This window comes from Drosophila grimshawi, unplaced genomic scaffold (assembly GCF_018153295.1).
Source record: "Drosophila grimshawi isolate 15287-2541.00 unplaced genomic scaffold, ASM1815329v1 contig_44, whole genome shotgun sequence".
Lineage (NCBI taxonomy): Eukaryota > Metazoa > Arthropoda > Insecta > Diptera > Drosophilidae > Drosophila > Drosophila grimshawi.
In genome coordinates this window covers 20,557,803-20,575,384 of record NW_025063240.1, presented here as the reverse complement: position 1 = coordinate 20,575,384, position 17,582 = coordinate 20,557,803, and the positions used below count along the sequence as shown (strand labels likewise).

The window sequence follows — 17,582 nt, the reverse complement described above, 5'->3', positions numbered from 1 at the left end:
TCGATTTCGATAACAATTGCTTAAGTATCGTTTAAAATTACCAATTGAAGTCGTCGTTCAATCGAATAATCGAAATGTAACCATGGCGATATGTCGATAATGTTTAACAATGATCGATTATGTCGATAGCACCGTGTGTACTTCTAGTTGAATTCTTTTCGCGAACGGTCCAACAATAAAATAATAGAAATTAGGACAAAACAACGCACAAAAAAAATGCAAATGCAAACATACAAATTGGTTGTTGTTGGCGGTGGTGGCGTTGGCAAATCCGCAATAACGATACAATTCATACAGGTGAGAGAGAGAGAGAGTGTGCCCAGGAATCTAGTTGGAGCTGGTGACGTCGTCGTCGTTGTCGTCGCCAGTGCTGTCGCCGTGATTTTGAAGTTGACAATAACAGTGACTTTTCATCGCTGACACATAGCAGCGAATGCGAAACGTTGCTCATCACTGCCCACAAAAAAAAAAATAAAAAAACAGAGGGAGGGGCGCGGCCGCAACGTAACAAGTGGGCTGAACCCGTGTTTTTTTTTTGGCAAAAGCAACAAAAAGCGAGCGACTTTATTTGGCAATATTCGTGCTACATATTTTCAAACATAGATCATCTTCAACAACGGCAACAAAAAGAAAAAGAAAACGAAGCGAAATTCGACTTGAGAAATATTTAATTTAAAAGAGCACTAGAGAAAAGTGTTGGGAGCGGCTTAAAATGAAGTAACGATTAGCCATTTATGTATGAGTGTGTGTGTGTGAGGTCAATTTATGTTAACCCCTCCCCACCCGCTCGTCATGGTCACGACCACGACCACGACGGTCTCTCTTTGGCCATCGTCTCCTTCACTATTTATTTTTAGTTATTTGCGTCATCTCCATCTTCTCATGCCACATCCAATCATATGTATATTTACATACACACACACACACACATGCACGCTCACGAATATAGTTTGTATATGCATACACACACACACACTCAGTCACACACACAAAGATTTTCCTCTAGTTTTGTTTTCACTTGATGATAAAAGTGGCATCTGCGTGTGTAAACAAATCAAAAGTGCTACCAAAAAAATAGAAAGAAAAAACTATAATGAGGAAAAAACAAAAACAATTAATGAATACTTGATTTTTGCTACTTGAAATTTTACAGAGCTATTTCGTCACAGACTATGATCCCACCATCGAGGATTCGTATACCAAACAATGTGTCATAGACGATGTGCCAGCCAAATTGGATAGTGAGTGAAATGGCCGACTCTTCAATTACCTTACTCTCTTCGCTCATTATTAAAATCGTTTCCATTTCCATTGCAGTACTGGATACGGCTGGCCAGGAGGAGTTCAGCGCTATGCGGGAGCAATATATGCGCTCAGGCGAGGGATTTTTATTGGTCTTCTCGCTGAACGATCATTCCAGTTTCGATGAAATCACAAAGTTTCAACGGCAAATATTGCGTGTGAAGGATCGCGATGAGTTCCCCATGCTGATGGTGGGCAACAAGTGCGATTTGGAGCATCAGCGTCAGGTGTCGCTGGAGGAGGCACAAAATACGAGCAGAAATCTCCTGATACCCTATATTGAGTGCAGTGCCAAGCTGCGTGTCAATGTCGATCAGGCGTTCCACGAACTGGTGCGTATTGTCCGCAAATTTCAAATAGCCGAGCGGCCCTATTTCGAGGAGGGCTACAAGAAGAAAGGCAAGAGGAAGTGTTGCCTAATGTAAGCAACAGTTGCGAATCTCCAACAACACCAACAACATCAACATCAACAAAAAAATCAACGACAACAAGAACAAGAATAACAACATGAATGTAACGAGTATAACACCAAATTTTAAATTAATTTATCGAGCGTCGACTGAGCTATATATAAATATATATATATATATGCATACATATGTAGTTTCCTCCGATTAACCAGTAATCAGACCCAGATACCCGATAAAACGAAGTGCATTTTATATACCCGGCTGCCCGTCTGCCTGTCTGCCCAGTGGCGTATGTCAACGTATCAAATTTAATATAATCTCGCGTCACTTAACTATACTAAAACAACATACTAAGAACAGAACAAATGAAATCAAAATTATCAACGCAACAGAAAATGTCCTTGCGTCCACATCCAGACAGCAAAAATTCACACACACAAACATAAATACATTTATAAATACATATATACACATTTATATATACATACATACACACACCTATATATATATATATATATATATTGTGTACATATATATATATATGTATATTTTTGTAATATTATTTGTTGATCGCATGGCAACAATTAAGGACAAGAAACAATGTTTTTATTATTATATTATGGTTAGAAATTGAAGTGAAATTTTTGTGTGGAAAAAAAGAAGAAAAAAGAAAAACGCCATTTGTTTATATGCGACTATTAATGCAATAATTGAGCCAAGTTTTGAAATGTTTGTTTTGATTAAGCCAAAATGTAATGTGTTATTGTAATTTGTATTGTTATTTACTACTAATATATTGCATATTCGCATACGTCTATATATATATTTATATATATATATATATATGTATACACACATATATAATGCCTAAAATTCGATTTTGTTCAGCGTAATCAAAGATTGTGTTGTGTTTAAATAACAAATTGAGTGCCTCGTTCTCGTTGCATTTAGTCATCGCATTGATAACAAAAAAAATAACAAATAACTGCAAAAAACTGCAAGCAAAGCAAAACAATAACAAATACAATTTCAATTGTTCTTTGTTATTATATTAGTAATGATATTGATAAAATGAACATCAAAACGATAAAAAATACAAATAAAACGCACAATACAATAATAATTGTAAACCTCTTAAAAAATTACTCTATGTTTTTTATACAAAATTATGTATTTTTACATCATAATTTTTTTTTATCATATGTGTAAATGAATTTATGTGGAGCGTGTTTGTATTATGTATTCTTGTTTAACTCTACACTGCTTAATTAAACGAACCTTTTTTAATTTATACCATATATTTATATATATATATATATATATTTAATACAAAATATATGCGCAATTCTAATAAATACATAAAAATCACAAATGCTTCCAAAATTTTCAACGAACATTTCATTTGATTAACGAGCTGGACCAACTACAAATCAAATGGAATCTGAAATCTTGTTTGGTATATAATTAATTCATCAAATTCAGCCAGTAATCTTGTAAATAATATTGAACTTTGAATGTAGAATTATTCAAGAGCTTGAAGCATCGAAAAAAAACCCTGGTTTTTGAAAATCTGACCACTTTTGATAAAGTAACAGCAATAAACCATTTCAAGCAGTCCCTATGAGCTTTTGAGGGTCCAATTTGACTTTCGAGCCGTGAGTGAGTTTCAAAATCGGTTCAGTTTTGACAAAGTTATGAAAATTTAACACGGTTTCCAAGGCAATTCAAGAATTTAAGCCTGAAACGCATAATTTGATTTTTTGGAATATAATTTCGACATGAATCTTAATGAATCTTGATATTAAAGTAAGATTTTAATTTGTTAGACAGTGGGCGGTGCTAGCAATGTGTTCCATTTGTTGTCGGTCTGTGCACAGCATCCCTAGAAGTGCAAAATTAATTGGACAGCCTGCGAGGCAATAGGACATTTTGGATGGGTATAAAAGCGGCGACGACTGTTGGATAACTTATAGAACGCAAAATGAATCCGAAGAGTGAAGTCCTCATTGCTGCAGTGCTCTTCTTCCTGCTGGCCTGTGTGGAGTGTCAAGTGAGTAGAAATGTGGAGCAATTGCTGATTTTGGGGGAATCTTCAATAATTCGCACACTTGCAGCTGACATTCTCGCCGAATTGGGGCAAACGGTCTGTGGACGGTGGAGCTGGTGGTGTTGGTGGTGGCAGTGGTGCCGGTGGCTTCTTTGAGTCGCAGCAGGGCAACTGCAAAACATCCAACGAGATGCTGCTGGAGATCTTTCGCTTTGTCCAATCGCAGGCACAACTCTTTCTCGACTGCAAGCACAGGGAGTAGGCGCAAGGATTCAATCGGATCACACTCGATGCCTGCAAGCCTGTTTACCCAATGATCATAATATTCAATGTTTTTATTGTATTTTGTATGTATGTACGAGTACACGAGGTAGTCGTAGTCGGCATTTAGATTTAGAGCACTTTCCGTTTTTCGTCACTTAATGTACTAATAACAATTATAGCCATGTGCCTAACTTTGAAAAGACAACATTTGAATAAATAAGCGCATCCGTAATAAGTTGTAATTTCCTCATGGGGAAGCTATACTTATAGGGCATCGATGATGTCCTTGCCAGGCTCGTAGCTCTTAAGTGAGCCACAAGAAAGAGTATTAGAATAAATGGCGCTTAACTTGGGATATATAGATATACCAATAATTAGACCTTGTTGAGTTTAAGCCGCTTTCCGGTCCGGGGTTCAATGGGTGCTTTACCTTTTTCAAGTTCAAGCCATATGTCATCATCGTTGTTTTTATTGTTATTGTCCGAAAATTAAATAAACAGATAATACAGATTGGTTGTAAAGGCAATTTGATTTAATTTGGAAAATTGCAACAATTAAACCATCATAAGCATTATAATCGCAGCGATATTTGTTTAAATTTCTGAACAGTCGCTACTCGAAAAGATCAGTGCAGCGTTGAAGTTCGCCTGGGGGGAACGTGCTGAAAACAAAAAAAGCAGAAAAAAATGATGAAAAATATGTGCAACTTTTACAATACGAAAACGAAACTTTGGATAAGCCAAATATGGATCTATACCCTTGTGCAACTCGTGAATTGTAAGTGTTAAGCGAGTTTGTTTTCAATTTAGTGCACAAAATGATATTCAAAGATTGTTATCGTGTGAAATGTGTTTAGTTTTAAGCGCTCGAAGTCCCAATCAAAACAAATAGATGGTTTCGTGCCACAACGAGATCTGTTCCCGGCGTACTAATATTTGTCATGTAAACACCAAAGTTAAAACACAATCGCTGGACACAATCGGATAGCAAGCGTCAGTGGCCCAGTTATTTTAATTATCGAAAATTAACAAAGCATGGCAAACAGTGGAGGAGTGTGGCAGTTGTTACCATATTGGAGCCAGTTGGAGCCATGCTTGATCAATGAGCATTTAGTCATCATGTCAAACACCCGCTTAACCGACCTAAAACTGCACATATACAGTGCAGCTAGCCTAAGTCGAACTAGCCTAATTCGCATCTTTTCATTTGCCTTAGCGTTGTTTGACTGTAACTTCAACCGTTCATTTTATTATATTTTCTAATTCTATATAATTGATTTTTGTATCGTTAATCGATTCCTGGAATTTGCAGACTTTTCTCATTTTTCTCCAACTTTATTTTTGTTGCCGCTTGATTTTTGCATTAGTGTTGTTTTACTGTACTGCAATATGCGATTTTTATCCTTTTTATAATTCTATAGCCTTGATTCTTGTATCGTTAATCAATTCCTGGAAGTTGCCTATTTTTTAAATCAATATTTTAATTGACAGCTTTTAGTTTGCTTTAGCGTTGTTTTACTGTATCTGCAATAGTCGACAATTTTTTATCGAAAATCTAAATAATTGAATAATTTGTGATATATTAAAAACATGGGGCACAGTTGGCTGCACTGCAACTAGAATGGTGAACAGTACTTTGGCAACGTTTGGGGTAGCTGCACACGGATCTGTCCAACATGCTGCTGGATGAGTTCTGTGTGAAGGTGTATTTCTGGCCATTTCTCTCGTATTTGGCCAGCATCAAAGGCTGGTGTCCCCTCTATCCGACAGGTTATTTTCCCGTCTATTATACATTACCAGCTCCGCTGCCCACGCCGCCACTAACGCCCATCTTGACGTCCACGTCCGCAGTGCCGCCAACGTATCAGCCAACGCCGCCAACCACACCATTTCCAACGCCACCGTTACCAACGATACCATTTCCAACTCCACCATTTCCCACGACTGTGACAACCACAACTGAAGTTATTGTTACCTTGCCGCCGCCCACTTTGCCGCCGCCCACTCTGCCGCCACCCACTTTGCCGCCGGCCACATGTCCACCATCGCCCTTTGTTTGCCTGCCGGGTGGAGTGCCCCCATTGCCCAATTGTCCCTGCATCGATCCCAGGCAGCAACAGCCACAGCAACAGAATCAGCCTCCATCCAGTTTACCCAATGGTTCGGATATGATGGTCTTCGTGCAGCTTAATCCCACAGGACGTCGTCGTCGCCGTCGGCGGCGCCATATCAAAATACCCATCTAAACCAAGCACAGCTCCCAATCAGAAATACCCAAGTCCATAGATTGTACTCGTAGTCAAAATGCGCAAATAAATTATCAAAAGCAAATATACAAAAAAATTACACTAAATTCGAATTGGCAAACTTTACACGTATCCAGCACCAGAACCTTCACCTAAATCCCTTAGAACCGCAATGCCTCTGCTCATAATTTCAGCCCAGCAGCAGAGCTGCCAGGATGCACGCTCACGTGCCGGCAGCTGTGTGCCGTTAACCTCCTGCTTACATCTCGTAGAGACTTTTCAGGCGGGCACAGTTTCCAACGAGCTTCAATTGTTTCTGGGCCAGTCCATATGCGGTTTTGATGGCTCCAGCTTTTTGGTAAGCTGCACTCCATTCCAGTACACTCAGCAAATAGAACAGATCCATTTCGACTTAATTCCCAGGTCTGCTGCTCCGCGGAGCCGGCGTCCATTGTGGCCAGACGACCCAAGGAGTATTTGCCAACTGGTGTCGGCTTCTCTTTCTCCTCGCTTGGTGCACCGACCACACAGAACCCTCCGCCTATTGTCGTCTTTCAGCCCACGCCACCCCACAATCAGGGTCAATTTGTGGTGCACACCACAACGCCACGTGTTGTGCCACCAACTTTCCCCAGCAACTTGCCCAGTTCAAGTGCCTGTGGCGTAGGTGGCGCCACCACAAATCGTGTCGTGGGCGGTATGCCTGTGAGGAAAGGTATGTAGAAGCATTCCAAAGAAATTTTAATTACTCTCAGCCATCTCTACAACAGGTGCGTATCCCTGGATGGCTGCCCTGGGCTACATTGATGATACCAATCCCAATGCCATCAAGTTCCTCTGCGCTGGCAGCTTGATTAGTTCAACGTTTGTTGTGACATCGGCGCACTGCATCAATCCAACACTGACACTGGTGCGTCTTGGTGCTCATGATCTGTCGCAGTTAAATGAAGCTGGCGCTGTGAATTTTCGCATCCGTCGCAGCATTGTTCACGACCAATATGATTTGTCCTCAATTGCAAATGATATTGGCATGATTGAGCTGAATGGCGAGGCGCCATCTGGTGGTGAGTAGTGAATACTATCACTTGGCTTGTAATCATTCGTTGTTTCCAATTTCAAAAGTGACTCGTAACAGAGTATTTAACAGTCGGTGTTTGACGACAACAATATATTGTTTTTTGGTTTTGTTTTTACACTTTCAGGTGATATACGTCCAATTTGCCTGCCGGATTCGAGCCGATTTCAGCGCGAAGATCAACTTGTTGGCATGAATCCGTTTGTGGCCGGTTTTGGTGCCACTCAGCATCAGGGAAGCACTTCAAATGTGCTGCGAGATGCTCAGGTGCCGATTGTCTCTCGGCAGAGCTGCGAGCAGAACTACAAGTCTGTCTTCCAGTTTGTGCAATTCAGCGACAAGGTGGACAAGACAAAACTGGCAAAACTTCATCATCATGTTAAGTAATTTGTGTGTTTCACTCCTTGCAGCTGATTTGCGCAGGCAGCTCCAGAGTCGATGCTTGTCAGGGGGATTCCGGTGGACCACTTATGCTGCCGCAGGTCAGTTATAATCGCATCTGATTCATCAGCTGAGTGTTGAACCAGTTTTCTGACTGTTTGTCCCAAGGTGGTTGAGCTTTGCAGCTAATTGCTGGGGAAGCCACAAAAATATTCACTAAAGATCAGTTGACAATAGTTTCTTTTCATTGTGTAAACAAATTAATTTACATGTTCGTTTTTGGAAACATATTTTAACAGCTCGTATCTTTATGGCAATGTTATTTCATATTTTTCAGTTGGATGGTAATATGTATCGTTACTACTTACTGGGTATCGTTTCATTTGGCTATGAATGCGCCAGACCCGGGTTTCCTGGTGTATATACGAGAACTAGCAGCTACTTGGACTGGATACAGCAGATACTACGCGGTTATTCTAGGGGCAGAAAACGTAGATCTATCTCACAGAATCTTGGACTTAGAAATTAAACGTTTGTCCAAAATATATAATTCAAAAGTAAATAAATAAGTTGTTTATTATAGAAAAAATTATAAATGCGATCAACATCAAATCATCAAAATCAGTAAGCCATTAATATTGCTATATAACATTTAATAAATATAGGGAAGCTCGCATTTGAATTACAAAACACCATTTTTACACATGCGACTGAAAATAATCCCGGGATATTCCGATAAAAAAAAACTCGAATTCATATGTTGTGCAATGATCCCTTAATGTCGCATGTCGCGTATAATTAGTTATTACTATTATATTTTGTTCACGCCTATCACTACCCCGAGAATGATTTCATAATGGTCAATTCATAAATTAATCTCGATCAGCACTTACAGGTTTACAACTACTGCTGAGAAACTATATTCAAATGATAGCTGTCTTATTGTATTAAAAATAAAATAAATACAATGCCACACGGATACTAAACCCGGAACTCTTTGGCTGGAGAAATAACCTGGGAAATTATTTGGACGACATTCTCTGAAAATTGCAATGCCAATGACTTCATCATCGCCCCAACGCCCATTGGGGACTCAAGGAATAAGCATCGATTGCATTGCATGCATGTTAATTGACTTTTGCTTGTGGGTCTACTAATCGAAATTCCAATCAGATTCAACGACGATGTCATCGATGAGAACTAAACATGTAAATCGCAAAACAACCCAATCTCTCCAATCAGTATGAACTTTTTCTAGTACAAGAAATGCATACGTAACTCTCAGTTGCAATCTTGCATAATCAACAGTAGGCAAAGGCTGCCCAATAAACAACTTGTTAAGTGATTCAAACACGATTTGATTGCTGCCAATTAAGTTGTCTCCCATCGCGGTATGAACTTCATTAGTTGTTTTAAATGTGATAAATGAAATCTACTATTTATACAATTTGCTTAGCTTTATGTGTTTGCTTGCTTGTTCCTCTTCTGTTTCTTGTTAAGTTTACCTATTCGATCCAAGTGAGTCATCACATGTCAATTCTCGAAATTCCACAATGACAAACAATTTGGCGCCATGAGACATTTACGCATCCGCTTCATAGCCTACATACGTAAGCAATGTTTATAAGTGCATTTTTCTACCCTCACTGAGTATATTATTTAATTATACACTTTGATGACAATTGAAAATGCACTTGAAGGATATAATTCATTTCTGAAAATGTTACGGAGACAAAACATAAATTACTTGTGTTTGTGTATATTTCAAGGGAAGCAGTCAGCACATAAACTGACTACTAAAAGGCGTCGCAAATATCACTTGTAACCAGTTGGACTTACGGAGAGGGAGGTCCTTCATTGCGCACAGTAAGTGCGATGGAGGTAAATGAACGAGTAGACTTGTATTTACTAAGACTCTAAAAGACACAGACTTTATTGGACAGAATTTTCAGACGATAATGTTTGCTTAGGACTAGTTATGCTATTTGCGGGTTGACCTAAACAATCAATAGTTATCTATGCGTGTACAGATACCATGTCTTAAATTATCTTATTTACGATGCTGCCTGTGCTACTATCTGCTAATTGCAGGATTGAAGGCCGCTCGACAGATGGTGTGAACATATTTCTAATCTCAACCCATGGGTTGGGTATACTTTATTTGCTGTGTATCTGCTCTATCTGCAGCGTACAACTGGCTTATGATTTATATGAATCTGAACAACTTGTATCATTATATTTTATTGGAATAACATTCAATAAGCAAGTGGAAAAATTAAATTATATGGAAGATTTTAGAGAATCCCAATTTGGTATGTAAATTACATTTTACCAAACGAAAATGATGTAAATTTAAATTGAGTTGCTCAATAACAAATATGGATTTTTAACAATTTCTTCGGATTTTTAGTATGTTAGCTATTTTGTGTAGCAATCTCTGTTGCCTATCAAATATTTATTGAAAATTTGACACCTTAGGATCAATATTCATTTGATCTCAGATTAACAAATATTAATACTTATTGTCTTAAATGTTATAGTTGCTCTTAAAGCTGCTAGGGTATGTGATATTCGTTATTTGAAATGTATCTTTTTGGTTTTGCATTAAGTGTGAACTAATTTTGCAAAACTTGTTCTATAATTAAAACATATCGGGAATAATTGTTGCCCGGTGAATGTTATTATACCTAATATAATCGAGCCTATTTATTATTATTTACATTTTAAGCGAGATTTGTCATCATATAGCTTGGATTGTTGTTTGTTGATGGGAAAAATGCATAAAATAGCAAATGCATTGCAATTTGGTGATTTTTTGAGATTTAATTGATGTATAATGTCTATAAAGTGAGTCTAGTATAAATGATCAACGTTCTCTCTCAGAGAACACAACTTGTAAGCCGGACTCTCACCCTTGTCGTTTGTATATAAAGCTCGACACTGGTTCTGCCTCTGGCGATCGTTTGAGTAGACGTACGCAAAGCGTTTGTCGCAATCCGAAAGTTGACCAAGACGCTTGACCGGGCTCAAAGGCGCTCTCAGTCTGATAACGTGCGTCGCACTGTGAACATCGCGAGTGCGCAGTAAAATCTTCTTCAACGACGAGTTGATTTAGAGTACAACATATAATTATACAAGTACTTGGCATTTTTTTGTTTGACAAAAATGAAGCTGGTGATTAGTGTTGTGCTAACGATCGCCTGCTTGGCCACGCCCATGCCTGCCCAGTTCAACCGCAGACAAGGTACATACAAATACGAATGTGTGAAGAGAACTTTTCGCTTTTTGCATTTTCTCCGCTTGATAGAAATTTTAACGACTAACCCGTCGAGCTAGTTAAAGCACAGCACAAACTAAATAAACAAGTTGATTTTGATTACGAAGCGAGCGATTAGAAACCAGTTCCATTTACAATCAACGCATCTTAGCAGATATTATTTGAATATTTTCGCAGTGATTTCAATTAAAATTACAATTTGAAATTTCGACAAGTTTGTTGCCTAAGTCTTTTGTTTCCAATTAATTCCCACAATATTAAAACAACAAATTTGAAACTCGTCTGGATTTGGCCAAAGTGACTGTGATACAAACAACAAAATGTAAAGAAATTAAAAATTGTTGGCGTTGCGTTTCAAGTTCAATCCGTAAAACCAGTCAGTGTCACTGTTATTGCAAGCTCCAACCAAGGTCAAGTGACCCAAGCTGTCGCAGTATGCCGGAGACGTTTCCTTACTGAGTTTTCGGGTTTTTTTTTAAGGGGTTATTTATGCATAGATTGTTGAGTATTACAAGCACGTTCCACTGGTTAATGACTGCAATTTGGCAAAAGACAGAGAAGAGGCGGTTAACGAGACGTAGACAAAACTTGAAATACTCTTAGCCAAGACTAGATATAACAAAATAACATTTGCAGAAAAAGCAACTTGTATTTAGAGTCTTAAATAAACAAACAAAAATACTAACGAAAACTAAACATATTTCAATAATGCGTTTCCCCGTTTAGTTCGCCAGGACTGCATCACGCCAGAGAATTACTATGGCAGCTGTGTGGGACTCAGCTACTGTCCACAAGCGTCCAATGTCTTCCAGTTGACCGATAGGCGAACTGCTCAGAATTATGTGATTGCCCTGCAGCGCAGCTGTGGCACCCGCAACATTAACGGGGATCCAGTGGTATGGGATTAGCTATTTATTCGCTTGCTTCAAACACTCTTTCATTATCTATCTATTATGGACTTATGTAGGTGTGCTGTACTCGACCCATTACTAATCAGAATCCGGTTACAGTGCGACCAACGCAACCGGTTACAGAGCGGCCACCGAATCCTTTCTTTCCCACGCAGTCGACATTTGTGACTCCGCAGGTGCAGCCATTTACAACACAGGCACCCACTGGCAATCCCTGGATACAGTATACCACTCAAAGACCAACTATAAGAACCACTACTGCACCAGTTACCTCAAATTCGATCGTAGAGCGTGGTCCCAGCTGCCGCTTTCCACCCGGAAGGCTTGGTGAATGTGTTGGTAAGTTTTAACTAAATTACCTTTTGTAAGTACTCCTAAACTTCCTTGATTCCTCCGCAGATATCAAGAGCTGTCCATCCGTTTTCAACGAGCTGAAAGTGAGGCAAACTGATGCCGCATTTGCAAAAGAATTGCAGGCCTCCAATTTGGTCTGTGGTCGAGTTGGCAGTAATGTCTGCTGTCCCACTGGCCAAACGGTCACCACTTCGCAGCCAGTAACAGCCGCAAACTTGGAGGAGGTACCACGTCGTTTGCCCACCGTGGAAGAGGGTTGCGGCTCCACCCCTAAAGCGACCTTTAAAAAGGTCGTTGGCGGCGAACCGGCAAAACAGGGTGCCTGGCCCTGGATTGCACTCCTTGGCTATGACGATGGCTCCTCGTCACCATTCAAGTGTGGCGGCACTTTGATAACCGCCAGGCATATTATCACCGCCGCTCATTGCATCAGAGATGATCTGTAAGCATTTTTAGTTACTTGATCTTGGCCAAAATAATATCAAACTTCTTTGATTATTCACTTTAGAACGTTTGTGCGACTGGGCGAGCACGATTTAACGACAGATGCGGAGGCACGCCATGTTGACATACCTATCGCAAAGGTAAATAATTTTAGAATACAGAGAACATTACTTTAATTTATAGTTAGCCTAACTTTTAAATAACGCTGGCTGGGGAATACAGTATTTCTGGAAAATACCAGGGATTTTCGATTGCTATTCTTTCACTATATCGCAATATATATTTTGTCTACTTACAGAAAGTACGTTATCCACAGTACACTCCACGGAATGGTCGCGGTGATATCGCAATGCTGTATTTGGACCGAAATGTACAGTTTACGGATACGATTATACCCATTTGTATGCCCAGTAGTTCGACCCTGCGTACTAAATCTTATGTGTCCACAAATCCCTTCGTTGCCGGCTGGGGCAAGACTCAGGAGAATGGTAAATCCTCCAGTGTGCTGATGCAACTGATGATACCCGTGCTGACCAATGAGGTCTGTCGCACTCAGTATGCGAAGGTGAATCGTTATTTCAATGAAGAACAGTTCGATAAAGCTGTACTCTGTGCGGGAGTACTCTCTGGAGGCAAGGATACGTGCCAAGGTGACTCGGGTGGTCCTCTCATGTCATCTGAGGTGTTCAACAATCAAATTCGCTTCTATCTGATCGGTGTCGTTTCCTACGGTGTGGGTTGTGCCAGGGCCGAGATCCCCGGTGTCTATGCGAGCACCCAATACTTTATGGACTGGATACTTGAAATGCTTCTGGATACGCCTTGACTTGGTTTTAGTTTGAGGAACACCTAGTTCACAGTCTGCAGTCTGCAGTCTGCATTCTTTATTTTGACATTTTACATCTAACTCTATTCGTATATGCTTAAAGTAAATAAAATAAACTCACAAGCGATCCAAGTGTAACCTTAAATTCCTACACATTGACTGTGATATCCTTTTGTGCTCATGACCTCAACGTTTGTCTAATCCTTGTGCGGACTTATGCAACTAGAAAAGAGAGGGAGAGAACACATAATCATGCTTCCAACGATCGCAGCGATGGCAACCCAAAGCACTAATCTGGTTTAAAGGCAGGGGGTAGGTTATATATGCTAAAGGGTTGCCTGCTTTTGGTTGTGAGTTGCATTCTTATTTCGGAGAAGCTCACAATGGATTTGAATGCCAACCCAACTCATGTTGTATAATTTTGGCTCCACCTCAAAGGATCAGAGAAACTCCTACCCCATTTGGCACGCTTCGTCTCCTTTTCTGTGCTGTAATCAGTTCAAATGCCAGACGAATCCTTATTTGTAGAGTCAACAGACGCCTTCTGTTGTGTTCGCCCGCGCATTTGTGGCCACAAAAGATGCCACAAGATGGGAGTTTCCATGCACTCTTTGTGATTCAAATCGGAGGAACTGTGGCACCAAGCAGCTGTCAGGACTCTGAGGCTGCATTAGACTGCAGTTTACTTCAGCTGAATTATACAATTAAGTCAGTATCATAACATTCAATCAATATCTGTTGTGCAGATCCATTATCAACAATGCCCTGATCAAATTTGCATATGAAATTCGCCCCTTAAAAATGTATGTACATGCGAAAGTGGATTTGTGAATACTCTGGGACACAGACAATGGTGTTAATTTCATCATTAGCTGTGATATCTTTATTGACAGCTCTTTGCAAAAAAGGGGTTGCAAAAAAAGACACCAACAGTCAAGAGGTACACAAAGGAAAACCCACAATCGCAAATATAAACACAATTGTCTGGAACAGAAAAAGAGATCACTGTAACTTAAGAATTTGTGTTGATTTGCCGAGGGTAAATCTTAGCTAATCAATTGATCAGATGTGAACAGACCTTCAGAGTGGATCACCGGAAATGTATCTAAAAATATAGCTTGCATTGTTTTCTGTTAAATTTGGTGCTTTTTATCTTTATTTAATTGATATACATAGTTGTGCGTCACAATAAGCGATTAATGCTTTCTATGAGAACACAACTTGACAGCAGCCGAGTTCTCGCCGTTGTCGTATTTATATAAAGATCGGCACTCTCGATGTCTCTGGCGTTCGCCTGTGTAGACGTACGCAAAGCGTTTTCCCGGAATCCCAAATTTGATAAAGACGCTTGACCGTTCTCAAATTCCGCTCAGTCTGATAACGTATGTCGCACTGTGAACATCGTGAGTGACCGCATTAATTATAACTACTACACATTATCTGATTGTCAACAATGAAGCTGGTGTTTAGTGTTGTTTTATTGATCGCCTCTTGGGCCACGCCCACGCCCGGTCAGCTCAATTCCAGACAAGGTATGCATATAAAATCTGCAAAACTGAATTAAAAGCGTTTTTTTTGCGCATATAATTTAAAATTTAATTTTAGACCTTATATATAAATCTATATATAGATGACGCATTCGACTTTTTTGTTCGCACAATTAAATAAATATATGTGCTTACTACATTTTTTACATTTTTTTTCATACTTACAACATCGTTGGTAGATTTACAAGGTGCCAGGTGCCAATGCGTGGGTGAGTCATAGTTTCATTATCTTTTGGAAGGTCTTAAAAAATCCCTCGTTTTTGATAGATATCAGAAGTTGTCCATCCCTTTTCAACGAACTGAAAGTGAGGCAAACTGATCCCGAATTTGCAAAAGAATTACGGGCCTCCAATTTGATCTGTGGTCGCGTTGGGAGTAATGTCTGCTGTCCCACTGGCCAATCGCAGCCAGTAACGGCCGCAAACTTGGGTGATGTACCACGTCGTCTGCCCACCGTGGAAGAGGGTTGCGGCTCCACCACTAAAGCGTCCTTTCAAAAGGTCGTTGGCGGCGAACCGGCGAAACAGGGTGCCTGGCCCTGGATTGCACTCCTTGGCTATGACGATGGCTCCTCGTCAATATTCAAGTGCGGCGGCACTTTGATTACCGCCAGGCATGTCGTTACCGCCGCCCATTGCGTTAGAGAAGATCTGTAATTATGCCTCGTTACTTGATCTTAACCAAAATGATAACAAATGTGTTTGATTATCTTTGTAGAATGTTTGTGCGACTGGGCGAGCATGATTTAAGGACGGATTCGGAGGCACAGCATGTTGACATACCTATCGCAAAGGTAAATAATTTTAGAATACAGAGAACATTACTATAATTTATAGTTAGCCTAACTTTTATATAACGCTGCCTGGGGAATAGAGTATTTCTGGGAAACACCAGGGATTTTCGATTGCTATTCTTTCACTATATCGCAATATATATTTTGTCTACTTACAGAAAGTGCGTTATCCACAGTACACTCCACGGAATGGTCGCGGTGATATCGCAATGCTGTATTTGGAACGAAATGTTCAGTTTACGGACACAATTAAACCCATTTGTATGCCCAGTAGTCCGACTCTGCGCACCAAGTCCTATGTGTCATGGAGTCCTTTCGTTGCCGGCTGGGGCAAGACTCAGGAGACTGGTGAATCATCTAACGTGCTGATGCAGCTGATGATACCCGTGCTGAGGAACGAAGTCTGTCGCACTCAGTATGCGAAGGTGAATCGTTATTTCAATGAAGAACAGTTCGATAATGCTGTACTCTGTGCGGGAGTTCTAACTGCCGGCCAGGACACGTGTCAGGGTGACTCGGGTGGTCCTCTCATAGTATCCGAAACAGTCAACCATCAAATACGCTTCTATCTGATCGGTGTGGTGTCCTATGGGGTTGGTTGTGCTCGGGCCGAAATCCCTAGCGTATTTTCGAGCACTCAATACTTTATGGACTGGATACTTGAAATGCTACTGGATACGCCTTAACTTGATTTTGGTTTCATTTAACATCTAGTTCACAGTCTGCAGTCTGCATTCTTTATTTTGCTTTTTTACATCTAACTTTATTTGTATGTGTTTAAAGTAAATAAAATAAACTCACAAGCGATCCAAGTGTAAACTTAAATTCCAACACATTGACTGTGAGATCCTTTTGTGCTCATGACCTCAGCCGTTTGTCTAATCCTTGAGATGCATGCCTGGACAGAGAGAGAGAGAGAGAAAGAGAGAACACATCAATAATGCTTCTAATGATCGCAGTTGAGACACCCCTATGCACTGATCCCTAGAGGTGGGGGTTAAAGGGTTTTCTCTTTCTATGTATGTATATACATAATTTCGAAGAAGCTCACAATGGGTTTGGAATACAGACAGAGAGCTATGACTACCTCATCTCATCATATCATTTTGGCGCCATCTCAAAGGATCAGGGAACCCCTTTATCCCATTTGGCACGCTTCGTCTCCACTTCTGTGCTGTAATCAGTTCAAATGCCAGACGAATCGTTTCTGGGCAATAAACATTTTCTGTGGCCACAAAATATGTAGGAGTCTTCTTGAAACAGGACACAGGCTGAAATCCAAAGATCATTAGACTGCATTTACTCTTGCTCTGTCACTCTGAATTGTACAATTAAGTCAGTATCACAATATCGAGCGTAATTCAATCAGCATCTTTTGTGCCGATCGTTTATCAATAATCCCTGATAAAATTTGCATACGAAATTCACCAACTCAAGGCGTAACATCATCATTAGTATCATTATATTTTTATTGATAGCTTATTGCAAAAAAAGAGGGTTGCAAAAAAAAAGTCATCAACAGTCAAGAGGCGTATAAGGAAAACCTACATTCGTAAAGATAAACGCGATTGCTAAGAACATAAAAGGGGATTGTATTGCATTGTAGGCCAAGATATTTTGATTGATTTACTGAGGGTAATTCTAGTTTAATCAGTTGCACAGAAATTAACAGATCTTTGCTAATATATTTACCTGCGGAACAGCTC

General features: G+C 39.9%; 4 protein-coding genes across 7 annotated transcripts; all 4 read left to right on the top strand.

Moving 5' to 3' along the window:
- Positions 1-144: 144 nt before the first annotated feature.
- Positions 145-2,194, top strand: LOC6558848 (ras-like protein 2). Its single transcript, XM_001983449.2, has 3 exons — positions 145-297; positions 1,154-1,241; positions 1,318-2,194. The coding sequence occupies exons 1-3, from the start codon at positions 217-219 to the stop codon at positions 1,725-1,727; spliced, it is 579 nt and encodes a 192-aa protein (XP_001983485.1). The 5' UTR covers positions 145-216; the 3' UTR covers positions 1,728-2,194.
- Positions 2,195-3,551: 1,357 nt separating this feature from the next.
- Positions 3,552-4,086, top strand: LOC6557222 (adipokinetic hormone). Its single transcript, XM_001983450.3, has 2 exons — positions 3,552-3,762; positions 3,827-4,086. The coding sequence occupies exons 1-2, from the start codon at positions 3,694-3,696 to the stop codon at positions 4,019-4,021; spliced, it is 264 nt and encodes an 87-aa protein (XP_001983486.1). The 5' UTR covers positions 3,552-3,693; the 3' UTR covers positions 4,022-4,086.
- A 1,517-nt stretch (positions 4,087-5,603) lies between these two features.
- On the top strand, positions 5,604-8,253 carry LOC6558160 (proclotting enzyme). Its single transcript, XM_032743094.1, has 7 exons — positions 5,604-6,245; positions 6,463-6,626; positions 6,692-6,983; positions 7,039-7,332; positions 7,471-7,685; positions 7,754-7,825; positions 8,062-8,253. The coding sequence occupies exons 1-7, from the start codon at positions 5,699-5,701 to the stop codon at positions 8,251-8,253; spliced, it is 1,776 nt and encodes a 591-aa protein (XP_032598985.1). The 5' UTR covers positions 5,604-5,698.
- A 2,430-nt stretch (positions 8,254-10,683) lies between these two features.
- On the top strand, positions 10,684-16,683 carry LOC6557312 (venom protease). 4 transcript variants are annotated; one of them, XM_001983452.3, is made up of 6 exons: positions 10,684-10,968; positions 11,728-11,897; positions 11,969-12,251; positions 12,312-12,708; positions 12,775-12,850; positions 13,009-13,663. In XM_001983452.3, exons 1-6 carry the CDS (start codon positions 10,890-10,892, stop codon positions 13,534-13,536), a joined length of 1,533 nt encoding a protein of 510 aa, XP_001983488.1. In that variant the 5' UTR covers positions 10,684-10,889; the 3' UTR covers positions 13,537-13,663. The 4 variants fall into 4 exon arrangements, with proteins under 4 accessions (XP_001983488.1, XP_032595473.1, XP_032595512.1 ...); XM_032739582.2 differs by lacking the exon at positions 13,009-13,663 and adding an exon at positions 16,035-16,597 and having other exon boundaries at positions 10,721-10,968; XM_032739621.2 differs by lacking the exon at positions 11,728-11,897 and having other exon boundaries at positions 10,732-10,968; positions 12,012-12,251.
- Positions 16,684-17,582: the final 899 nt, after the last annotated feature.